The sequence below is a fragment of the Centroberyx affinis genome, unplaced genomic scaffold (assembly GCF_046629955.1).
Source record: "Centroberyx affinis isolate AG114_WGS23_722 - 3 ecotype Tasmania unplaced genomic scaffold, CSIRO-AGI_Caff_v1 ptg004244l_1, whole genome shotgun sequence".
Classification (NCBI taxonomy): Eukaryota; Metazoa; Chordata; class Actinopteri; order Beryciformes; family Berycidae; genus Centroberyx; species Centroberyx affinis.
The window spans coordinates 143,844-170,893 of NW_027281981.1; the positions used below are offsets into that span (position 1 = coordinate 143,844).

The 27,050-nt window shown below is 41.4% G+C and overlaps 1 protein-coding gene across 1 annotated transcript in view; it reads right to left on the reverse strand.

Moving 5' to 3' along the window:
- Positions 1 to 4,550: 4,550 nt before the first annotated feature.
- The window catches only part of large1 (LARGE xylosyl- and glucuronyltransferase 1), a 115,206-nt gene continuing 92,706 nt past the window's right edge, over positions 4,551 to 27,050 (reverse strand). Inside the window, exons 12-16 of the mRNA XM_071543152.1 lie at positions 20,034 to 20,197; positions 8,671 to 8,949; positions 7,452 to 7,598; positions 6,661 to 6,856; positions 4,551 to 4,766 (exon numbers count right to left, since the gene is read on the reverse strand). Of these exons, the coding sequence (XP_071399253.1) occupies positions 4,569 to 4,766; positions 6,661 to 6,856; positions 7,452 to 7,598; positions 8,671 to 8,949; positions 20,034 to 20,197 (984 nt within the window). The 3' untranslated portion in view covers positions 4,551 to 4,568. The remainder of the gene's footprint in view (positions 4,767 to 6,660; positions 6,857 to 7,451; positions 7,599 to 8,670; positions 8,950 to 20,033; positions 20,198 to 27,050) is intronic.

Genomic DNA, 27,050 nt, shown 5'->3' on the forward strand with positions numbered 1-27,050 from the left:
ATGGTAGCCTTGGATAACACATTGCTATGGTATTGGTCTCGAATTGGACTGGTAGTTTTGTGGTCTTGGTCTCGACTCGGTCTCGATTCACCAATGACTCGATCTGGACTTGGACTCGACCAAGGCGGTCTTGACTACAGACCTACTTCTAGCACGTAAACAAACACGAACAAAGCAGATTCCGACAATATATAATACAACTAGTCATGCTGCTGAATTGTGTTTAAGTGAATCGCTTTCTTTCTCTTTATAAAACCCTTTTAGTTTGAACAAGTGTAACACAGGACTTCAGCAGAGCAGATTCTGCCAATATATATAAAAACGAGACTCAGTCTTTTTCGCTTTTTCCGATTTTGGGGTTATATCATAGCCAGAAAGCTACACAACCCAAAGTACTACCAAAGTTCTACATCACTTTAAGGTATAAACTGTTCTCTTACTTTTAGGCCTGCTGAGGGTGCGTTCAAACTCCCGAAATATAACCCCAAATAACCGAACTGACGCCTGACAATGCAAGTCTCGGTCCTCGGTTTATGGGTATAAGGAGAAGGATGTTGATATCTGATAGCCAGCAGTTCCTACTGCTTGGAAAGCCTGGACTGATGCTCATATTCAACTATTTCTTCATGCGTTCTTAACTGGTATGAACACCAGAGAAGAAGAGCACAGACAGGTCCATCATGCTTAGTTAAAGTTATAAGGACTGGAATCAGATTTGTTTCCACCCAATCCTCTAACCTCTGTAAAACTCTGTCCAATAAACAAGCTACGTGTGAGTCATGTGACTTTTGTTTACAAGCCCTGGTTGGCTTGTAATTGGGCAGCGTGAACCAAAATGAAACAAATACAAAAATACAACAAAGTAAACTATTCCACTATGGTTCGGGCCAAAGGAAATGAACTGTAGGTGGGATTGCACCCTTAAGGATCTTTGGGCCCAGTCGGTATACCAGAAGGCCACAGTACATCACTGCAAGGCTAACTTTCTCCAATTCCCTAAATTTATTATCTGAAACCTCAGCTGAAATTCAAGCATTAAATTTTAAATTGAATTAATGAGCAGCTCCTCTAAAACTTTTAATAGCCTATCCGATAAGAGAAATGATGTCCTGGGACCTTCATTAGAGGGAAGTTAAGGGATGGCTCTACTGGGGACAGTTTGACACCAGGGAACAGATAAACTGGGTGCTTCACTCTCCCTGCTCTAATTTCATTTGGAGTTAGGTCAGCCCTCTGTCCCTTTATTCTGAAATATCCCAACAACTCGGATTATATAAACAGGCCTAGAAGACTTAAGATACTCCTTAAGATAATACTGAATACAGAATTAGCTTTGGATCAGTGGTATAGTGGTAAATAAACAGGGGGTAAACTATGACCTCCAGTCAGTGATCATCATGAGGCAAACAACCAACAGAACAAACAATCTGTAATATTTTCAAAAAATAATTGTTCTTTCCCTTAAAAGACCCTATCCACATATATCTTGCATTGGTTTGATACTCCTTACCATGATGTATACTATGAAGTTATGTATTTATGTCAGCCCAAAAAGCAGTGGAAGAAGTACTCTGATCCTTTACTTAAGTAGAAGTACCAATACAGCAATGTAAAAATACTCCATTACAAGTAAAAGTCCTGCATGAAAGCATTAGCAGCAAAATGTAGTTAAAGTATTAAAGTAAAAGTAGTGGTTTGGTCCCTCTGACTGATATTTTATTATATATGACATCATTAGATTATTAATACTGAAGCATCAGTGTGTAAGCAGCATGTTACTGTTGTAGCTGCTGGAGGTGGAGCTAGTTTGAACTACTTTATATACAGTTAGCTAGTTTAGTCCAGTGGTTCCCAACCTAGGGGTCGGGCCCCTCCAAAGGGTCACTGGATAAATCTGAGGGGTTGTGAGATGATTAATGGGAGAGGAAAGAAGAAAAAACAAAGTTCTGATACACAAATCTGTTTTCAGTTTTTGGACTTTTTCTCTAATCTTTGAGTTTTGCTGAAATATTGGATCATTTGAAAATTTATTGAAATGAAACCATGTGAGGTTTAGAGGGAAAAATCACTATTTGGTGGAGCTGTTAACAACTCATAGACATCTGAAATGTGACCCGACTACACACTGCTTTTTGTAAGACGTCAAAAGCCAAAAAGGTTGGAAACCACTGGTTTCATCTTTAACAATGTGTTGTATTTTAAAAGCTTGTTATATTATCCATTGTGTCAAATCTCCATGTGAAAAGTAACTAAAGCTGTCAAATAAATGTAGTGGAGGAGAAAGTACAATATTTCCCTCTGAAATGTAGTGGAGTGGAAGTATAAAGTAGCATGAAATGGAAATACTCAAGTAAAGTACAAGGATCTCAAAATTGTACTTAAGTACAGTACTTGAGGAAATGTATTTAGTTACTTTCCACCACTGCCAAAAAGGTGGTAAACTCAATTCCTGTAAATAAAAAGGTGGGTAAACAGTTTTTTGGGTCACATGGGTTTATCCTCCACTACACTTCTATTTTTGTGTGTCAGGTGCAACACTTTGGTTTGGTAGCATATGAGTCATGAATATCTCACATTCATCTCACGTTCACACGCCTAATCTATTTTCATGAAGATTTATGGATGCGATGAAAGACAGAAACAAGTCTGTTTCACTCATTTGCTTTTTATTCAGGTAGCAGCATGTCTATCAGCACTGTCCTAGTTACATACTGTTTCTCCTCCCAGTCCCTTTTGGGATTCATCACTTGCAAAAAGCCACACACACGAACACGCATTCACACACGCTCAGAATCAAGTTTCACACGCAGCTACACACTATACAGTCACGCATACACACCACAGTCACTCTCTCACACACACACACACACACACACACACACACACACACACACACACACACAACACACACAAACACGCGCGTGCATGACTGCATCAAGCCCTTCTGCGGACCGGCCGGCGCTTCGTCGGGCCGGTCCAGCCGAGTCTCGCCGCTTGCAGCTTTCCTGGACAGAGTGAGAGACCACTATCGAGAGAGAAAGAGAGAGAGAGAGAGAGACAGAACATCTCTCCTTCTGACCGTTTTGTAAGTGGCTGATTTACATAGAAATGCTGTTTCTGGAGTTAAAATCCCTTTTCCGTCCCTCCACAGATCCTCCCTTGTCCCGCGAGTGGGAGACGTCGCTCTCCTGCTTTCAGACATCGGGACTGTAAACACACTGATAAATAATACTGATTGTTGGAAAGAAAAGGAAAGAGTGAGCTGAATGATTGGTTGCCTCGCTTCTTGGTGTACAGCATGGGGTGGGAGCTTCCACGTTAGGTGTGAGATTTTGTGTGTGCGCATGGTATGTAGATCTGTAACCGTTTAAAAGTACACAGGAAAAAAAAAGCACATTTCACCCACTGCGGTTTTCAGGCGTTCTGTCGGATTTTCTCGTCAGAAAAAAAAAAAAAAAAAAAAAAAAAAAACGAAAACGAAAAACAATCCCTATCAGCACACTGAGGCTGCTGTATCCTGGAAATCAATTGTTTGTTTGACCTCCAGCCATCCTTGCACTTAAGTTCCCTTGTCATACGAGTAAGAAGATTTATTTTGATCAGTATCAGCTATGAAACAAATTAAGCAATAGCAGATGGCTGGCTGGCTGGCTGCCTGAATATCTTAGTGTGTGTCACTCACCGAAATGAGATTTTTCAAAATGTGCGCGGACATGTTTACTTATGGCACTACCGCTTTGTCTTATCTCGCCCGCTTTGTGATGATTTGCATTTTCTGTGAAAGTGGATCCCGGGGTGTGCTGTCAGTCAAACCGCTGCTTTTTTTTTTTTTTTTTGTCATTTCGTGGCACTTGGAAAAAACGTTCCCGTTTGCGGCGCGCGAACATAATGTAAGCCCAACAATGCTTCAAAGCTTCATTCTCAGCTCTCCCTAAGCTTTTTTTTTTGCTAAGCATTGTCCTTAGAGGAACACACATACTCACGCTTTCATCTGCACGCACGCTCATACACACACACACACACACACACACACAACGTTACACTTAGCCCACAACTCAGTCACTGGTCTTACAAATACGGCAAGGCAATGAATGTCTGCTTTCCAAGGCGACAGTCAAGTCTGTCACTCTGGGTTTGCCTGCTGCGCAGTCCAGTTCTGCTGTTTGTCAGATAGCAGGACGACTCTAGTGCTGAGCCTCGGGGGCCCAAAGCAGCCTGGGCCCGAGCCAGGCCGCTCTAAAAGGGAAGCAGTCACCCACGTTGTCTTTCACAGCTTTTACACCCTGGCAGAAAACGATCCGGTCCTGGATCTAGCATCTCTCTCGTCCCCAGCGGAGGGCAAAGTATGGACATGACGACCCCCCTCGGAGTCCCGCCTGGTGTTATACTCGGGGTCAAAGGTTGTTAAGAGAGTCTGAGGGACTCCAGTCTCACGCTGCAAGTATCTGAAAACGCTCCGGATGGCCAAACACGAGCTGTCCCGTTTCCCGGCCCCCTTCCCCCTCCCCCGGCCCCCGCGGGGCTCGTCAGTAGTCCAGGGCCAGGGTGGCGAGGGTCTGCAGTGGTGGCTAGCTGTTGTTCTCGGCCGTCATGTACTTGAGGGCGGCGAAGCCGTAGCGCCGCGACATGTTCTGCTGGAACTCCTCCTTCAGGGTCTTGAGGCAGACCCGGTACTGCTTGTTGGAGCGGAACTTGGTGATGTCGAAGCTGGGCGCGTGGGGCATGTGGATCATGTATGCGTTGGGCAGAACCACGAATTCATACTCCTGTAAAGAGAGAAAGTCAAACAAATGATTTGCAGTCTAAACTGGCGTGTAACACTACTACTTTATAACCTAATCACTGACTTCTTTGATCCAAGACCAACTGCAGCGAAATATTTCATACATTAATATAATATTATTCCCATCAATTACTGTGATCCAGAAACCACCCCATGGAAATGTTAAAAAATAAATGAACCACGACTCATTTTAGCAAGGTTTTTAGCAATCACACAATACTTTGACAGGGCAGCGGAGGCTTTTATGGGATTTCATTTCTAAGTGTAGGAGGTCATCCCAAGAGAGATGTGAGAGTTCTTCATCCAAACCTGAGCCAACTCAACTTAACAAAGACTACAGGGTCATTTGATTAATTGGATTCATGATGAAAGAGGTTATCCAACAGCCAGGAAGCATGAAGACATGTAAAAAGTGCACAAAGGAGGTCAAGCTCAAGCTCAAGAAAGACTTTGCTACAGAGGCACTGGAGACCAGGTAGATTAAGAAGAGTGAGACAAGATGGAGAAAGTTGAGATTCACATCATAATAATGGAGTTATATGTAGTGTTCAGGGATTATTCAACTTTTTCAGACCCCATTAACTAAACTAAACAATTTTTCACTCTGAGGACTCTAGGACAAGGGCACTTTGAATTTAAAAGGGAACACCCACTCAATTCAGGATTTCCAATTACTCCAAATGTTTAGGACAGTCTGACCAATGTTTGTGAGCATGAACATCTCTCTCCCATAGCCTGTAATCAGACAAATAAGACTAAGAGTTGTAATGATATCATCTATGAAGTCTGGCCCACGGGTACAGATTTGGGAAAGATGGGTAAAGGTAACTGGGAGAGCGCCCAGGGGGATTTTCTGGGGACATGCAGACATTTTCTGGTTCACAAAAAGTCTTTGTTCCTTGGTTTGTGGCTTTGGAAAACAGTTGATGTTCACAAAGACTGATTAGACTAACATGAACTCTTAACCTGAGTCGTGGTGTATTTATGTACAGTATATGTGTAGGTAAACGTGAGATAAAATTAAGACTTTTTTAACACCTTTTTAAATGCCAGTTAGTATGAAATATTAGACCAGTTTGGCAATTGAAATAAACAAATAAGAACAAAGGTCTGCTGGACTGAACTGATTTCTCACCAGAAAAACACAACAGCAAGTAAAGATCTGGCAAAGTGCGACTGGTAACCGGTGACACTTCTCCGTAGGTACGTTTAGCTTAGCTATTAGCCTTTATGCACTTTAGGCCTCCATAGTGCAGTACTTTTGCTGTGCTTTATTTACAAATGTGTTGCAGTTTCTGTCACCCTCTAGTGGTCGGAAAATCGCTTATTGCTGCTTTAAACAATATATATACTGAACAAAAATATAAACGCAACACTTTTGTTTTTGCTCCCATTTTTCATTAGTTGAAATAAAAGATCTAAGACTTTTTCTATGCAAACAAAAAGGCTTATTTCTGTCAAATTTTGTTCACAAATTTTTATTTTTTTGGGCCTTTTAGTGTGCCCAGCCCAAGGCACACCTGTGCAATAATCATGTTTAATCAGCATCTTGATATGCCACACCTGTCAGGTGGATGGATTATCTTGGCAAAGGAGAAGTGCTCGCTAACACAGATTTAAACAAATTTGTGAACAAAATTTGAGAGAAATAAGCCATTTGTGTGCATAGAAAAAGTCTTAGAGCTTTTATTTCAACTCATGAAAAATGGGAGCAAAACCAAACGTGTTGCGTTTATATTTTTGTTCAGTTAATTTCATACATTTTAAGACATTTTCAGCAGCTGCATACACCCTGCGGAAAGTGTAAATGGAGACATCAAGCAGATGGATAGTTTGAAAAGATAGATAGAAGCTGCAGAAAGAGGTGTGTTCATTACCTGTGCATCCAGCTCCATGATGTGAGCCACCTTATTCCAGCCGAAGCCCACGAAGCGGCGGTCGTACTCGGGACTGTCCCGCCTCACCATGACGTAGGGCTCAAAGTCAGCCTCCCACTGCACCCTGTAGGGCGTGGTGGCTGTCCTCCACTTGGCAAAGTTAGTTGGTGCGTGGCCTTTGGTCCACACATGGTACCTAGCAGGAGAAAGGAGAAATGTGTTAATAACAGCTATAATCTGTGACATTTTCATATAAATAAATAGGGATGGGACGATATGCTGACCTCACGATACGATTCGATATGGGGTTCATGATTCAATACAATAATGATACGATGTAATAAATAAAAGTTCAATGACAACAAAGTGTGACTGTGCAGACTTATGTTTATTTCTGAGCCACAAATTGGCTTGCTAGAATGTAAACAACAATTTAAAAATGTCATTACAATGTGCAAATAATATAATTTGTATAATTTGTGATGGGCAAGCCGTCTCATTTGTGTTTACTGCAGCAGAATAAAATGGAGCTAATATCGCGATTCATTTTTCTGACCCACGATACGTATTGTCACGTTTTTGTATCGTGATATAGTGAATTTCAATATATTGTCCTATCCCTATTAATAAATCTCTATGGCTGATTGCTATAACACAATAGTAATTCAACCTATAAATCAGCTGCTGTAGTGTTTGTTTGGAATAAAAAACCTGCAGACCCTTGGACATCAATGGCACATGATTGAGAACCAATATAGAGCAAGTGGCAGCGATATAGAAAAGTGGTTCACCTGAAGGTGAAGAGTGTGCCCATGTCCAGCTGGGACAGCAGCTCAGCCTTGGACTTTGGGTAGGACAGGCGATATCGCAGTGTCTCAAAGGCTGGAACCACCAGAGCCTTCTTATTGTTGGCCATATCCAGCTGCACCACTGACTTCCTATAAACACAGACAGACAGACAGACAGACATTATTATAGATTGGAAGTCCATGGATTTGAAATAGCAAATAGCTCCTAAAAATTGCTTTGAACTTGAATGGAGGCACTCAGCTGAGCTATGCATGCATCGTATCTGCTTTACTAAACACAATGGGACTTCATGATTCATGGGAATTCATAATAATTAATTTGGCTTTCAGAAACCTGCAGATACCCTGGATGGCCTCATACAATGCTAAGTACCAAGGTCTCAGACACCACTACCAGCAGATCTGGGGCCGGATTCACAAAACCCTCTTAAGAAAAAAAATCTTCTCAAGTGCCATTTTTTTCTTAACTTTAGTCTTAAGCAAAAAAATAAGAAAAAATGCTATTCTCAAAAACAGTTCTTATATATTTTCTTAACTTTCTTCTTATGTTTCTTCCTAAGAAAAAACTTATGAATAAATGGTATTCTTGAAATGAAAGTTCTCAAATTTGTTCTTGATTTTTTTCTTAACTTTAAGACAGCCCTTCACCTGTCTTACAATTCCTACAGTGAAAAGGTAAGCCTCTAATATCATATATTTAAACACATTTTAGACAAGTAGGTTCAAAGTCTTCATAGGTTCCCCTACACCTAACATTAAGATGAACATTTATTGTAAAGCTATATTTGGTGTAGGGCCAGATAGGCCTCTGTCTCATGTTTATTGAAAATAAGCTAGCAAATTTTACAGTTACCAGCAGCAACCAATGTTTAAATCTTTGCTCTAGTTGCCCTAAATAGGTTTTTCCCCAATTGTTTTGTGGAAGCACTTTGGGTTGCCTCCTAGCCTTGTCTCCTAGCCTCAATTGCAGTAAGCCTAAAGTTTATTAACCAGAATTAAATCAGGCCCTATTTTGAGAAGTTCTTAAGTAGGAAAATTAAAGAAATTCGTAAGAAATGACACTGTTACTAAGAAAATATTGAGGAATTGCACTTAAGAGCCTTCTTAAGAACTTCCTAAAATTTCCTCTTATGTAATTTCTTAAGATCTATCTTAAGAACACATTGATGAATCCGGCCCCTGGCTCGTCCTCCCCTCTTACCTGAGGTACTCGTAGAGGCCATACATAGGCAGGAAGTCGATGTCGGACAAGAACATGTACGGCGTGTTGACCTGCCGCATGGCCACGTTTCGCAGGAGGTTGACCGGGTAGAACTGTCCCTCCTTGTAGACGATGTGGTAACCGACGTTGCCTCGGCTCATCAGCACCTCGGAGCCCTGAGCGTAGCGCAGGAACTGCTGGGCCTCGGCGTCTGACAGGTACAGGGCCAGGCTGATGGGGCCTTCCCAGTGCTTACAGATGGCCTCCAACATCTGGAGCCTGCAGGAGGAGGAGGCGGGGGGGAACCATAAGTAAACCAATACAAAAAACAAGGGTCAACTAATCTTGTATTCTATGCAAGTCCAGCCCTATGTTCAGACAGGACGCGAGGCAATGTTTCATCTATTTGTTCAAGAGTTTGATCACAATGAAATGAAAAATTGCGTATGTCATGGTGTACCAGTGGTCGTATATATATAAAAATCCAATAATACCATCAGATTTTTGAACAATCCCCTATTCTATTCCTCCATACAAAACCTGCAACTTCACAACTTTAAAACTGACAGGAGTGGCAACATGTTACAGTATTGCAATTTTGTGAGTTCTCAAACTCAAAGACACAGTTCTAAATTGGTTTAAATCTTATTTTGTGAATGGAACTTTCTCTGTGCTAGGCGACTCCACGTCTTCTATAGCCAATATGGTGTTCCACAAGGGTCAATTGTAAGCCCTCTATTATTCTCCATTTACATGCTTCTGCTTGGGAACATCTGCAAACATACTATTCACTTTGACTGTTATACAGATGACACTCACATCTACATACCCATACACCCAGGAGAATCTAGGACCCTAAATTGCCTCAAAGATTGCCTTTTTGATATTCAGTAGTGGATGTCACAAATTACCTCCAACTTAATGAAAATAAGTGTCATAGTGTAAGATCAGTAGCGTCTTTTGAATCAATTCTCAAAGCACACTTGTACAGGAAAGTGGTTTTATAATGCTGTTTTATGTCCTACTTTATTCTCATGTCTGGTTTCCTTTTTATTTACTCTTGTTTCCTGTACTCTTTCTTGTATTTATTTATATTATTTGTTTTGGAAAGCACTTTCTAACAGTTGTTCATGAATGTGCTATACAAAAAACTTTTATTATTATTATTATTATTATTATTACGTGGATTCAGGTGTCATCAGTCAGAAAGTCAGTCAGAGGTCCAGGGAACCGTTGGCTCTTTTATACATGTTGTATGGGAGTGTCTAGGGGTTTTTGATTTTTGGGGGAAGGTTAATAAGTACCCTTGCAGAACTAACAGGGGTACAACTGCCAATGGACCCTGCTGTACATCTTCTAAATGATGATTCCCACCTTTCCTTTACAGAAAAAAACACGCAAAGTCTGGCTGGCAGGCCTGACTGCAGCTAAGAAGATTGTAGTCCAGCGTTGGAAACCTCCTCATGATATTTCAAGTACTCACTGGCTTCGGAGCTGTTTGGACATTTCTTACCTGGAACTATCATCAGCGAGAGTCAATGATGCACGACCAAACACAATTTTAATGTGGACAAATTTGATATCTAACTTAAAAGATCTTCTGGCTAAATAAGGATGCTATGTTTGTGTGTGTATTATTATCCTGTTGGTTGGTGGAGGGGAGGGGGGGATAGGGATGGGGCTAGAGGGATAGTTCGGTTAAACTATCAAAATGTATTCGTCAACCTGTTGTATTGTCTGTAACTTGACGGTGTTACAATAAAAAAGAAATGATAAAAAATAAAAGAAAGTCAGTCAGAGGTGGGCATGGTTAAATGTCTGTCACTGTAATCCTGCTCTGTGCAGATCAAAAACCTCGCTACCTACTGTGATGTTCCACTTTGGCTAGAATGAGATGCCAATAGCTTGGGGTTGGAGCTGCCATTCCAAATATGAAATCAATGCCATCCCTGCTGCTGTTTCCATCTAGTCAATGACATCTGAGAAGCAGTGAGGAGTTCACTTCTTTGTATGAGACCAGTAGCTTGAGAGGCAATTAGAGACTGCTGTATTTACATCAGAGAGACAGTGTGTGTTTGTGAGTGTCTGTGATCTTTAAATCCTCTGTCCACTTTCAGAACTCTGTCTAGGCTTCCTTACATACCGAGTTGCAAAATCAAGTCCAAATAAGCCATTGGTGTTCTATATGTTTAATGCTAATGAGATGGTTGCTTTGAATCAAATATCAATATCAGTGGCCTCGCTGCCAATCCACAGGAAAATATGTATTCTACAGCTAACAGGGCCAATAAACTATGCTGCTAGATGAAGCTCTGCTTGGCTGATGAGCCTGCAGAGTGCTGGTGAGAGGAAAGAAATAATGAAATAACAGTGAAGTTAGCCGATTTAATATTTTCCAGTGTCCTCCCTGCTTAGGACAAGTCCGAATCCCTTGTTTGACTTTAATTTACACATTTATTCAGTCCAATTCAAACAAGGCTGCAGTAATAACCTTGAGTCACTCAAACAAAACAATGGCATTACGAGATGAGAAATGAAGAGAGAGACGCCGAGGGAGAAAGAGGCAACAGATAAGTTTATGACTAAATAACCTTGGAGACATCGGTTCTTTATGAATCGGAGAGGAATTGAATGTTCACATAAACACAGTGTTCACTGTAGAAATTTGCTTACAATCAACGCCGCTCACTGTGAATGATGAAACCAAACAGCAAAATTAGCATATAAATGGCAAAGTGATAAGTTCCATGGTAAAATCTTGGGATTTTCTGTGTATTTTCAAAGATAATGTAATGATCTTTATTAAATCTAACCATATCTGACTTCAGTGGGGTGTTTAAAATCCACTAAAAGCTCAATTTCGCATAGCTTATCAGATAGATTTCTCCATACGCCCCATTGTCTCTCAGCATGGTGTCGGTAGGATACTGACAGCTGCAGACATCTTCCTCACTATTCACATACTTACGAACCATGCTGTTTGATGGCCCAAGTGCTTTTGAGGCAAAAGTGCTGCTTTTTCTGTGCTTCCCAGATTCACGTTCATAACGTATACATTCACTGCCGGTAAATACCTAGTACAGCCACAGACTTCTCATTTGGTGGTAAGGTGCCTCGATCAATGTCCAAAACAGACTCGGTTGTGTTTCTGTTTTGTTATGTTTGCTGTTTTTTGCAATTGGTTCACCCATTTCAGGTTGCCGAAACTATTTGGACAGATAAGATGTCCTCAGAGGAAAAATGGGTCCCTAGAACACCGTTTGAAGTCCAAAAGGTATAGAGGGCTTTCAGATGTAACATACCCTCTGGCAGCGATATTGGAGGTCCTCAGCTCTTGGGCAACTATGGCCGATAACAACTGATTGCGCTTCTAAACGTACAACTTGGCCATCTCAACAGTATTGAATTAACATGGTTCATTGGTAACACTTTAGTGTAAGGGTTAGTTAATGCTTAATAAGCATTAACTAAGCCTTAACTTAGTGACCCTTATTGTAAAGTGTTACCGGTTCATTTCTGTGCTGTTGTTGACTGCAAATTAATCACTTCACCACTGTTAGCCTAGATCATAAACACATGTAAACATCAGTTGCTTTGCTGAATTAGACTGCTGGCTAGTTAGCCTACAAACAAAGCCAAAAAACAACTGGACTGAGGAGACTTTCCTTCAAGCTACATCTCAGTGTTTTGGAATAGAGACTAGGGCTAAAGACAAGACAGATTACTGTGTCACAGTAACCTACATGATGATGATGATGATAATACTTTATTGTCAGATCCAGTCTGAAATTTTTCTTGCATCATAGCAGCTCCATTTGCAACATCACAGAAAAGACAAAAATTAAGACAGGACACAAAGATACATACATTCAACATATCATTACAATCACAAAAGACAATATTCAAGTCCCTTCAATTTACATTTGATCTGGGATTAAACTAATTTTAGGATTGACTGGTGTACAAAAGAGTGCTTCAGTCTAACCCTATTAAATCGTGGAACCCTATATCTCCGATTTGATGGTAACAATTTGTATTCACTGTTCAGGATGTGGTTGGGGTCAGAGACGATGTTGTTGGCCAGCCTTAATATATTATTATGGCAGGCTGATTCATAGAGTTTCTCAAGTGATTGGCCTACAATCCTTGAGCAGATTTTTATTTGGTGGAGCAGTTTTGACTTTAAAGTAGTGGACAAACACTTGTACCATGTATTATCACAATACTGTAGAACACTCATGATCACAGAAGTAAAAAACAAAAGAAGAATTTGTCTACTCGCCCCAAAAGACCTAAGGTGGCGGAGAAACCAAATTCTTTGTTTTGTCCTTTTGCAGACAGTTTCAATGTGGTCTTTCCAAGATAACAGATGGTCTATCATTACACCCAAGTATTTATATGAAAATACCTGATTGATTTTTTAATTATGGATAACAATAGAAACTGTATGAGAGTCAGATGGTGAGCCAAATACAGTATCTTCCGTTTTCTTTGTGTTAATCTCAAGAGCATTATTATTATTATTACATTTAGAAACAAAGCCACCTTATCAGACTATTCGGTTTTACTGAATTGGCCTACAACCACACCGCAACAATCTTTTTCAGATATCTCTCTTGTTCCAGCCTGTATTTAGCCATTATTTGTACACAGCCAATTCTCCAATGGCGCCAATTCTCCTGTTTCACTTTGTTGTTTACAAGAGCAGGACCTAGTGTTCGTTTCCAATACACAACCTATTTACAGTATAAAGAAGCACATTCAATACTTAAAGTTGGCGTACATTGCCTAAAACAAATTAGCATTTACTTGTGATGACTTAAGATAGAAGAATTCTTAGATTTGTCCAATGATTGCTCTGAAAGGTATTTTTCCACCCAAAGTTACACAGTGCAGCTTTAATATAATTATTTTTGATATTTTGTCAAAATTCCTGATGTGCAAAGAAGGTTGGACAACTTAAAAACATCAGACTGTTTGATCCAATTGCAAGGTTCTCTTTAAATCCTTTTTTCATTTCAGTGCATCTCTGTGTGGATTTAGTTATGACTATGTTTAGCTTTAACAATCAATCATACGATAGAGGCTCACTTTTCACTTTCAACCTCGTTCTTGCACTAATTCCCCTCCCTCCCCCCATTTAAAAAATCCTAAAAATCGCCACAGCCTGATAGTAATTCTTGAGGCTTGGGAGAGCATTACTCATTCACTTTCCCTGTCCACTCAAGCCAGCGACCTTCACAAGCCTGCTACCCCGAAACTTCAGGCTACCGCTGTGCCAATGTGAGCCACGCAATAATAATGTGAAAATATAGCCACCAGCGGCCATTGGCGGGGTCCAAAAACTCTTGCAACTTCAGGTAAAATGGTAGGTAGATAGATAGATAGAGAGATAGATAGATAGATAGATAGATAGATTTGACAATCTTAAAATACACATAATACTGCTTCACCTGAAGACAGTTATCACATATACTTACAAACTGTCAAGGATTAAATTACATAATAAAGCCCACAGGCTTATTACCATTGTGATCCTCTAAAGAGGGGGGGGGGGGGGGGCAAGATGCCAAGGCCGGCAAGATTGACAGGTGCAAATACAATATCCATTTAATCACATAACAGAAATAACATAAACGGACAACTCTAAGTTCATTTGTGCAAGGTCCCTATTCTGAGAGACTATTTGCTAGCCTTTTCTTTATTGCCTGCTTAAAATTTCTCTCGGCTTCAATGAGTTCCAACGATACTGGAAGTTTATTCCATTCAATTGCAGCCGAGTATAAAAAGGTATTTTTGCCCATTGAACTCTTGAATCTAAAAAGAATAAAATCTGTTGAGCTGCCTCTTGTTGCATAGTTGTGAATGTCCCTGAAGCGATTAAAGTAGTTGGACAGATATTTGGGGACCTCATTATGAACAATTTTATGAGTAAGTCCCAATTTGATTTGTATGACTCTTTTATCAACTGGAAGCCAATTAAGTTGTTGAAATGGTAACTGACATATTGCCAAAAACTGCATTTTGGCATTATGATAAAGCTGTAGAGCGCATCCAAATGTGCTGACATACTTTGAAGCCCTTCGCAAACATTTATATGAAGTTTGGTTGCGTAAACATTTCTGTGTTAAGGAATTATGAATCCCTTCCTGTTTGCGTGTCTCACCATCAACTTCTTTTGTATGTCATGGCCAAATAGTTACAAGTATCAAAATTCTGTGATAGAAGGATTATGTGGGCAGTTGAAACATGCTGTGTGTAAAACTTGGTGGAGATTGAGGCATTGCAGGACAAATAAAACAAAATAGGTGCCATTGCAAGGTTGGCCTGATGGTGGCGCTATGGAGCATAAGCAAATGTAGGCCGTCCAATAATTCAGTACTCTAATCAGCTTAAGGTATAAAAAGGCAGAAGAGTAATTCTGAAGACGAGTTATTTGTTGCCAGTGGCTAGCTGTTTGAGCAGTTTGAATTAAACGGTCCTAGCTTTTTTTTTCTGAGTTTAGCCAGAAGCTTGAATATCATTGAACCTGTTAAGGAGAAGACTGAACATGTGCTTAATTCTACTAATTGAGTCACAGCACAACTCATTTTTTCATTCCAGTCCACTCCAAGTGCCCAAACTCTTTCTCAAGGCCTTTACCCCAAATCCCGCACTCAATAAGAAGTGAAAATCCTCTTTCTTCCACTAGCATTTCATTACAAATTATCTTAATAATTTCCCTAAAACGGGACTAATTATGTTGGCTGCACAGAATTCGCTGAGGTATTGCCTGTATGGGCTGTTGTAGCTGTTTTATAGTAGCTTCTGTGGACTAGACAGTAGACAAGACTCCCAAATGCAGAGGTTAATAACTTGTAAACTTCAGAGACCTCTCCTCTGAAATGCTCCATGTTCAATCAACACTGTGTTCATGGCTCATACAGCCAGCCACACTGTTCATTTTCACTCTATTGAGGCTTGGATGAGTCAGTCGCAGATAGAGAAGTCTGGACAGAAGCAACACACACACAAACACAAACCAAGACAGACAGAGTCCAGCTGAAATGGAAATGACATATGAGCAATCACTTCCCTCTCCTGTCTCTGAATGTTACAGGTGAACAAAAATAGACGCTGAAGATGCAGCAGCAACAAACCCGCCTTGCCCTTTTTCTGTTCTACAATAGTGCTGAAGTCAAGACATCATGGGGGAGCAGCAGGCTGACCTGTACAACCTGTACCTGACCGGGCTGACTGAGAAGGCAGACAAGGTCTGCTTGGATACATCCCATCCACTTTCAGTGGAGTTCCAGCTACTCCCTTCTGGTCGGAGGTATAGATACCCCAATATCAGAACCAACCGAGCAAAAAACTCATTTATTCCCATGGCAATAACTCAATTAAACAAGATGTGGTAGCCATGGGGAGTCTGGGGTAATACATGGACTAGGGGATGTGGAATACAATGGACTAGTGGATGTGAATACATGGATACATAGGGGATGTGTAGTATACTCACTAGTTATTTTTTATTATAATTATTGGTATAGAGTTATCAGCGTGCATTTTAAATGTCTGCCTGGACTGCCTGGATATTTATGATGGCTGCCATAATGTGATTATGATTTTGTATTATTGTGGTTTCTGTTTATTGATGTGCTTTCAATGGTTTATATGCTCAGGTATACAGTTATCGATATGCACTTTAAATGTCTGCCTGGACTGTGATGGTATTTATGATGGCTGCTATAGATGATTTGGATTATTGTCGTTTCTGTCTATTTGATGTGATGTCTATATGTTCTGGTTTGTACCACAAACATTAAAGGACATTAAAATTTTCTAAGTCTTGGTAAGTCTAAATCTAAGACCACTTTAGTCGAGTCAAGTCAATTCCGAGGCCAGTTCCGGTTGAGTTTGAGTTGGGACCAGGTCCAAAGGGGGGTCGAGACCAAGTCAAGACCGAGACCAGAGCAAATCAAGTCGTGTTCAAGACAAAGACCGAAACAGGCAATAAATGGTGTACATGTCATTCCAAATGTGAAAATAATGCTAAAGGAGTTTCTTCAAACAGAGATGTAGATCTATCTGCAGGAACTCTGTACTATGCCCTTCAACATGCAACTAATCAATGCATAGGATTTTGACTAACCAATGCAAGCTTGAGGGCCATTACATACTATATACACACAGGTGTAATCCCTTAAATCAGTGGTTCTCAACGTAGGGTCCAGGGACCACCAGAGGTCCTTGAGGGGGTTCCAGGGGGTCCCCAGCATATTGATGAATTGTTAAACTTCAGCATTATTTAATCTACAAGAAGTTAACACAATTACGAATGTAGAAGATCATAGCTTCACTGTTATCTCTCTACCTACAATACAGATAGTCATGGAATTCTGGACAAAATCATATCTGACAATAAAAATATTCTCAGATTTGGGTCCGAGAGACAAAATCTCATCAAATGGGGGTCTGTGGCCCTAATGTGGACTAAATTAGGGGTCCTTGATATGAAAAAGGTTGAGAATCACTGCCTTAAATTGTTTGTAGTGCTGGGGAGAAAATAAACAAACGTAGACAAGGTCGACAAAAAAAAATATATTTGAAAATGCTTAGATAGGTGGGAAAATGCATCGGTTGAGTAAATAATGATGTAGGCTTGGCATGATCAATTTCAATGCACAATAGTTCAAAAGTGGTTTTGGAAGTTATGAAATGCTGTCTATGTTGCACATCCTGACCTCCCAGAAAAGTGTTACTTATGTGCATCTTTTTGTTTTTGAAGACTGAAATATGGCCGACATTAGCTGACATTTAAGAACTCAATCCTGTTCAGTTCTTAAGACTTGGTGGATATTATCCTTTTTTTGGACATTCAGGAAACAAAGGTATTCGCATCAATGTACCTGATGGAAATTCACGTAATTTACATTTTAGGTTTTGCGACGTTTCAAAAGTTTGCCTAAAATTCAATTGACAGAACATAGCTCCTGAAAAAGTAACAGTTTGGCAAAGGTCAACACTGCACAAGAAATCAAAAACGAGAAAATATCCGTATTAAATGTTGTACGATGACCTCCAGTCGGTGATCATCACATTTATCAATATGAACAAAAATCTACTATATTTTTAATTCTATTATCAGAAGAGTATTCATTTATGCCTATTCCCCATCGTCATTAAGTTACCTCAAATTGATACCATGATATATTTTATGAATTTACATCAAAGATTTACACCAGCCTGAAAAGGTGGTTACTTTTTTTTTTACTATTCTGCAAATAAAAAGGCTGGGAAACTGAGTTTATATGGGTTTACACTCCACTACATCCCTGTATGCAGCGTACTGTTAATAAATGTAATATTAGACTATTGATTATTGGCATATTGGCTCCGATTTAGAGTTGGCACACAAGTCATGCGCCAACATCCTTCGGCTGAGACAAAAACTATGTGAGACAAGATACTCGTATGCTGACCTGTGCCACATGGGCGCGTAGCTCAGAGTTAGGCCGGCACAGGGGAGAATATTTAAATTACCTCTATTAATTTGCATAATATATGGACATGCATCATTGCATTGTTCCTTCATTAGGCCTAATAGGCTAATCTGTGTTTTTATTGGGGGTCCAAGCATGAAGTGCTGGGAAGCCAATTGTAATTGTTACATTAGATTAGGTTAGGCTAGATTCTTCTTCATCTAAACGTTCCTGGAGCTCAGAAACCGTATCATCCACAGCAACAAAACTTTAGCCTGATATCAGACAGAATTGTCAACTCGTTACACTCCATTTCCATCTTCAGTCTGACATTGCCTCCACTCTAACAATTCGATTTTCCCTAACCAATCAGACCAACGTATCCGCCTGAATCCAACGTCATTTTAAGTCGACACTGATGCGTAGCCATGACAACACCAGAGATGGTTCAGAAAGTATAGAGCATCTTTGACAACACGGAGCGAAGTGAAAACAAGTAATTAGTAGTTTTAATCGATTTAGAACAGCCTCGATAGCAGCGTCTATCTTGTCTATACCAGTCGCCATTGTTGTTATTATTCCTGCTTGGTTCCGGCGCACAGCTTGACAACAGCTTGACAATGGTGTTTGTCCTGCCCGTGGTGCTGATTGGCTAATCGTTAGTCCCCCCTGGCGCTCATTGGACCGATCATTTTTCAACCGAGAAACCGCCGTTTCATGTCACGATGCCAGAATAGGATAGGTCAACTCGGTGGAGTGGGCGGATTCAAAGGTGTGGACCCAGGCAAACCAAACTTAGCAGATAGGTCTGAAATCTCAGCTGCTACTCAAAATGCTACTAAAAATATATACGGATCGGCCTTATGGTGGCGCTATAACAAGCAACTTTACGTTTTGGCCAATAACTTCTGAACTTGGAGTCTTGGTTTGACCTGGAAACAAAACTATTTTTTCCATAGATTCCTTGGATAAAGCTCAAGCTCAGTGTGGCATGCTTATCAACTGTGTTCAAACTCATAATGATAGCATTTACACTTTACAAGTAATAAAAAAATGTATAGTCGGTATTAAATGTCCCATATTGTGGAAAACGGGATAAAGGAGTTGGATGGTCTATCTAAACATGGTGAAAGTATCAAAACGCACGGTCGCCAACTAAATCCACACAATCCATATTAGAAAAGCGAGCCTCTAAATGAGCCGTTTGGACTCCCGTAACTTTGTGGCGTCACAAAGGTTCGCTCGTTATCATTTTTGTAAGAAATAATAGACTAACAAAGTGTTTTTTTCAAAGCAGTTGAGAGGTTGTCATTGTTTATTAACCAGAGAGTTTTCCCTACCTGTAGCTGCCTGGCGGTGGTGTCTCACTTTCACTCTTGAAATGGTTAGCCAATCAAAACAGAGCGGTCGTTAATATTAATGAGCCTTAAAGACACAGCGACAGAAACAGCCTGTTCTAAGGCTCAGAGAGATGCTGGAAAATGAACGTGTCAAAATGGATTGAGAGTGTTTTTGGTACATGACACCACACACAAAGCTTTGAATAGACCTCAAGACACTGGAAAGTGTAGAATATGGGACCTTTAAATGCAAGCCTAATCAGAAACACACAGTGGTCACTGTATTTGAGTCACATTTACTCCAGAACAGTCAGACAGACATTGAGTAATTGAAAAGAAAATATATTGTAAGTCAGAATCCTGGAGATGTTGGGGAACACTTCTTTTTTGTGGAAATGCGGAGTTGCTCAAGAAGCACCCAGTGAGAGCTTCGGTGCACAAAGAAGGTTGAAGTCTGAATGCCGAACCCGCACAATTTTGTGGATAAATCGCTTATCTCAACTCTGAATATGAGCCATTGAGCACTGCTGGAGCATCAGGCATTTGTATTGCACCGTACCTGTCCATGGAGAGCTGGGCAACCAGGGTGACGTCGGTGTGGTCGGCGCTGGGTTCGTACTCGTAGTGGAGGAAGTAGAGGTGTGTTCGGTGGACGGTGAATCGCTCCCGACGGAACTCATAGCATGGATCGTCCTCGTCTAGCTCCGACAGAGTCTTCTGGAGCTGTGGACAGAGAGGAGAGCGCCACCAACAGTCAGAGAGTTTAATGCAATCTATGAAGAGATAAACAATTGTGCAGCTAGGACAGCAATAATAAGCAGTGGTGGAAGAAGTACTGAGATCTTTTACTAAGTAAAAGTAGCAATACAACAATGTAAAGATACTCCATTACAAGTAAAAGTCTTGCATTCAAAATCTTGCTTAAGTAAAAGTACATAAGTATTGGCAGCAAAATGTACTTAGAGTATCAAAGTAAACATACTCATTATGGAAACTGTCCTCATTTAGAGAGTTATATTTTTCATAAATGCCACAAAGCAATCTCCCTTTGTACCATAAAGCAATTCGGCAGACTTCCCGCCAAATCCGAACCGGCGGCACACAGTATAAAATGCAGGCCGGTAGCTGCCAGACTTCTCAGCAGTGGTTTCTTTGTTTATGGTAATTACACTAATGTCTCAAAATTAATGTGGTAATGCTTTATTGATGCTAAAATGGCACATATAGCACCTTTAAATTCTCACACCCTCATTATATTGGACCCTGATTGGCGGAGGCATTAAATATTGACTTATGGAAACATCCCTGATGAAATATCAGTACATTCATATTTTAATTGAATATATTAATAAAACTATAAAATGTGCCCTTACAATTTATGCTTGTGTTTATGAACCTTCATTTTCACACAACAAAGCTCAAAATATATTTTTCCATAAACGAACCATCCCAATCTAATAATAGCTCTTCCATTCCACTACATCAGCACACTATGTTATTGATGTCTTTCTCTCAGGGGAAGGCCAACTCTCACACTAATGATACTTGATCAGTATTCAGATTCAGCTGTCGAACGCGCTGGGGAGAGCTAGCCGAGTTATGTGTGAGTTGTGTACTTCTCTTTGGTGCAACTTTTAATGCAATCTTTGACGCAATTAGGGGGGAGATGAGAGGGAAATATATGGATCAAACGCCAGCTCTGTTTCCACAGGGACATGAAGCACAGTTGCCCCCGCCCTCCCACCAGCCACCTAAAAGATCCTGTATTTAATCAAAAAACTCTTATTGGAGCGGAGAACTGTACGGATTAAGTGAGGAGAGGAAGAGCTGATGGGCTGATGTTCCCTGCAGTCACGAGTGGCAGATCTTTTTGGAATTTGTGTATTCTATCAAAAACACAAAAACAAAATTGTGATGAGACCACACGCTGTTCTCAGGTCTATCCAACTTGATTTCATCTGCAGCAGAGATCTGCACATCGAATCCACTAAAATCGCAGCAGCTCATCAAATCAATGTTTTGTTGCCTCGGGGGTCTGCTGCAACAGTGGAGTGGAGTAGAGCCTAACCGTGCATTCACACTGCAAGCAGCAGAACAAGTCACCGGAAGTTGATTCATTTCTTATAGTGCTGAGCGACCAGGGAAACGTGGCTGATGCGTGGACAGCCAACAAGCCTGTTGGCTGTAAAAAGCTGCCCACAGAATTTTTCACAGTCATCAGATGTCAACATCAGATTTGCGTACTTCCTTTTGAAACAGGGTTCTCCACGCATCTTCCAGCAAAATGCGGCTGAATCAGGTGCTTCTCAGCTCGAGGACAGCAAACTTCCAGAAAACAAAAGGGACTGGAGCACACTGATATATTCACAGCCTTGAATTGTTCAAACAGACTAACGTTTTGACACTTCTCTGTCTTCATCAGAGTCAAAGTGGACAAAGACATGAGGCAAACAACATATATAGTCAACCTAGACCAGATGTACAACTGTCATTGGATAATTGGTGGAACAGGGTTTCAAATCTATTGGATAATGAATCCAAGGGTGGGAGTTGCCATAGTCAGTGTCCAAGTGCCACACCCCTAACAACAATGTCAGAAACAAAAGAGAAACATAGACCTCTCTTAAAGTTACAAAGATAAAGGTACAAAAAGTACAAGAACAAATATCCGGCAAATATGACAGATTAGAGGAAACATGACATATTCAGTTCTTCATTTATGCCAAAAGGCTAACATCATCTCAGAAACTTCCTTGTTTCACTACTGATGTGATTTTGTTTCATCAACAATAGTTCCCCCTGGCAAGTGCAAAATGGACGTTAAGCGGATTACAAAGCTTCTCAGTTCTCTGCAACTTTTATTTGAAAGACTACAAGAATAAACATCTCAAAAGTGATGCTTGGAGAACAGCTGCATCCATCGTTTTGGTTGATGGCAAGCTCTGAAGTCATTTTTAGTTTCTTCATTTTATTTTGAATTAATGCTATCAATGTTAACTCATCAAAACAATGTGATGTTATGAAAAGCAATACTAAAGCAGTGAAAAATACATTGTTTGCATGTTTGTAGCTACAGACCACTACATAGAAGCGATCGGTGAGACCCATGAAGTTGCTCGCAATGCGGACACATGTTAAAGGAATAGTTCACCCAAAAATGAAAATTCTGTCATCATCTACTCACCCTCATGCCAAATGAAACACAGGTGAAATTTGTTACTCCATATAACACACAGGGAGGTTGCCAGCACAACTTGGTAGCAGCCTTCTCCAAAACAACTGAAGTCAATGGGGACCTGTTCTTTAGAGTTCAAAAACAGCCAAACAATCTCACTGTGAATAGAAAGACCTATACACCATTATTTGTTGCAAATCAATCAGCTGTAGTTAAGATTTGCACTAAATGATGGTGTAAATATACTGTAGGTCTTTTTGGAACTCTGAAGAACTGGTCCCCACTGACTTCAGTTGTTTTGGAGAAGGCTGCTATGGAGTTGTGCTGGCAACCTCCCTGTGTGTTATATGGACAAACTTCACCTGTGTTTCAACTGGCATGAAGGTGAGTAGATGATGACAGAATTTTCATTTTTGGGTGAACTATTCCTTTAACATGCTGTTCCCAGATCTATCTAACTTCATTTCAGCTCTAGCCAAGATCTCCTCATTGCAGAAGCTCAACAAATCAACGTTTCATTGCCTCGTGGCTCTGCTGGAACACTAAAAAAGGTTGCGGAGTTGTCAGCACAGCATTAGTGTCTGTGGCTTTGCTCTACTTTGAACAGTGTGATTAGTTTAGCCTTAGCGAGTGACTGAGCTGCAGTGGCATCAAGGCTCCTGGAGGACCCCGGGCTGAAGTGTGCTGCTGGAGCCAATCCCTGAGTGACTTCATTAGGCTAATCATCACTTTAATGGGATTTAAATCGCTGCTCAAACTCTGAAAAATTGAGTGAGCAAACTATTTCCTGAGTTAAGGACACATTGGAGTTGACTGGTGGCAAAAAGACTCCATGATGGAAAATTATAACGTGATTAATTAACTGACCACAGAGCTGACACTTTAATAATTCCACCGCACGAGGCGGGCTGTCTCTCCGTAAAAAAAACAAAAAACATACTCCGGATCAGTGGTGACCTTCAGCGGGTTAGGAGCTTGAGGAGGGGCGAGGGGAGGATCAACTTCTATTTGGATGATAAAACACTGACAGCGAGGCCATATGCTCCACATGTGACGAGCCCTTCCTCTAACTGTTCTGACAGAGATGTATTCCCCGCGCCAAGTATCCAAGCGCCGGGTCCAGTTTATGAGGTGGGCGCCTCCCCGACCCGGGCTTGACAGATTGCCTCCTGATCTCCATCCCGAGACCCCGCGGGGCTCCATGCCTGTGTGCCCGAAAGGAGAAGTCGCCTCGTTATGCGGGACCCCCCGCGGCTCCCTGTGATTGGCCGGGCCCCCGAGTGGGACGAAGCATCCCGTTGGAAATCTCTGTGTGACCTGGACCCTGTGGTGGGGAGGTGAGGGGTGTGTTTTTTTTCCCCCCCTGGCTAACATTGTCCTTATTCTCCTACAGGCAGAGATGGATGGAGGGAATCTGTCTGTTTGGAGTGGCAGGTTCCGCGGTTCAGCCCATTAACCCCTCACCCCGACACCTTCCTCCCACTGAGACCCAAATTAAGCAATCATATCCCAGCTGACAAAGTCGGCCCCATCAAACAGCCAGATAGCATGTTATGACTTTGGATTAGGCAGTACACACTACCCACTGCTCTCACGATGTGTGTGTGTGTGTACTTTGTGTTGCACAGTGTGGAGTCTACATTACTTCCAGTAACCTGCGGCTGATTTTTTTTGCAGTTGTTTGTTTCAGTTCCTCAAACATAGCATAGCAGACAACTTACTGCAGCTGGCTGTTCAGTATCCCATACACCGTTCAGCCCCACAGACAGCAAACAATTCAATACTTCACTAAAGCTGCAGTTCAGAGTTGTGTTAAGTCCACGGAGCAGGAAAAATACCAAAAATGCGCATTGGTATTCAGACATCAGGCGTGGAGTACCTGTAATGTAAACACCTCTCAGGTTAGCCTAAAATACATGCATGTCCTGAGATTTTCTCGACTTCCAGACTTACATATAAGGTTTTTTTTTGGATGCATTATATCTTGAGAGGAGGTGGAACAACTCTAGGGAACCCAGCAGTGTTTTGAGGAAAAGCACACTATTTTTTTGTGTAATAGTCAGTCTTGGTCTAAAAAAAAGTTATGGATATGATAAGCCAATTCGCTTGCTTCATACTACTTAAATTCTCAAATTCTTCTTTCCTTCTTCTTGATATGATTTCAAAACAACAGGCATACCCTATTTCAAAACAACAGGCATACCCTAATATACTAATAAACTACATGGCCAAAAGTATGCGGACACCCCGTCTAATTAGTCAGTTTGGCTATTTCAGCCACACCCATTGCTGACAGATCAAGCATAAAATCAAGCACACAGCCATGCAATCCCCATAGACAAACATTGGAAGTAGAATGGACCGTACTGAAGAGCTTAGTGCCTTTCAACGTGCCACCGTCATAGGATGCCACCTTTCCAACAAGTCAGTTCATCAAATTTCTGTCCTGCTAGAGCTGCCCTAGAGTACTGTTATTGTGAAGTGGAAATATCTAGGCGCAACAACAGCTCAGGTGAGAAGTGGTCGGCCACACAAGTTAAAATAACGGGACTGCCGAGTGCTGAAGTGCGTAGTGTGTACAAATCATCTGTCCTTGGTTGCAACACTCACTACCAAATTCCAAACTGCCTCTGGAAGCAATGTCAGCTCAAGAACTACTCGGTGGGAGCTTCATGAAATGGGTTTCCGTGGCCGAGCAGCCGCACACAAGCCTAAGATCACCATGCGCAATGCCAAGCATCGGCTGGAGCGGTGTAAAGTTCACTGCCATCAGACCCCGGAACAGTGGAAACGCATTCTCTGGAGTGATGAAGTACGCTTCACCATCTGGCAGTCCGATGGATTAATCTAGGTTTGGCAGATACCAGGAGAACGCTACCTGCCCGAATAGCTAGTGCCAACTGTAAAGTTTGGTGGTGGAGCAATAAGGTCTTTCATGGTTCGGGCTCGGTCCCTTAGTTCCAGTGAAGGGAAATCTTAACACTCCAACATACAATGACATTCTAGCTGCTTCCAACTTTGTGGCGACAGTTTAGGGAAGGCCCTTTCCTGGACCACAAAGCGAGGTCCATACAGAAATGGTTTGTGTAAGAACTTGTTGACAGGCCTGCACAGAGTCCTGACCTCAACCCCATCAAACACCTTTGGGATGAATTGGAACACCACCTGCAAGCCAGGCCTACTCACCCAACATCAGTGATCTGACCTCACCAATGCTCTGGCTGAATGGAAGCAAATCCCCGCAGCAATGTTCCAGCATCTAGTGAAAAGTCTTCCCAGAAGAGTGGAGGCTGTTATAGCCGCAAATGGGGCTGTATGTCTCCACTGTATATGGCTCTGCATGGATTGACAATCCCAGCAAGGTTTCTCTCATATGAGGCTGATGCAAGGTGATACCCTAGCCCACCACTTAAATCCAAGACCAAAATCATCTACGGCATAGCTACAGCGCCAATTCGACACAGAAGTATAAGTTGGCCTTAAGGCTTCATGTCCTGCTACACTAGGGTACACTACAACATCACCACCCTCCCTATCTACAGCACTATTAAGACAACATGGCCAGAGATACAGTAAGATAAGATAAGAAAACTTTATTGTCCATTAAATTTACATAAAATAGAAATTTGTCTTCAGCAATCTGGCAACACAATAACAACAGACAGTACATAGTATAAAACAGACAGTACACAGTATAGAACAGACAGTGAAGACCAACTAAAATACATAAAATAAATTTTCAGTGCTCATGGGCTATGGGGGGAGGGGGGGTATTTTATTATGTCCCAGTTTAGAATGGTCAGATTTCCTGGCTAGTGGGACCTTGAGTCTCCTGGAATGATGAGTGAAGGGGGTGGGTGGGGTCATTATAGACCTGGGTTGCCTTTTTGGTTATGGACCGATTGTATAGGTTCTGGAGTTGCAATTGTTTGTCTCCGATGATCTTGCTGGCCTGGTTGACCACCTGGGTCAGCTTGTTCCTGTGTCTAACTGAGAGGTTCCCATACCAGGAGATGATGTTAAAGGTGAGAACACTCTCAGTGAGTGACCTGTAGACCATGGTCAGGGTGTGTTTGCTGGCATTAAAGCTCCTCAGTTTCCTGCCTTGCTTTTTTATAAATGTAGTCTGCATTGGGTTGAAAGGTAAGTTTATTGTCAATGATTGTTCCCAGATATTTAAAGTGAGTGACCTGTTCCACTTCCTGCCCCTTCATGATAGCTGGCTTGAAGACAGGCCCTATGCTGCCTGCTCCCATCCTACCTCCCAGACACAGCTCCTTGGTCTTACTGACATTAAGGTCAAGGAAGCTGCTGTCAAACCAGGTGGCAAGGTGGTCGATGTGCTGAGAGTCACACACTACTACATTATTTAGAACCACGAAGCCTAACAGCAGTGCCACA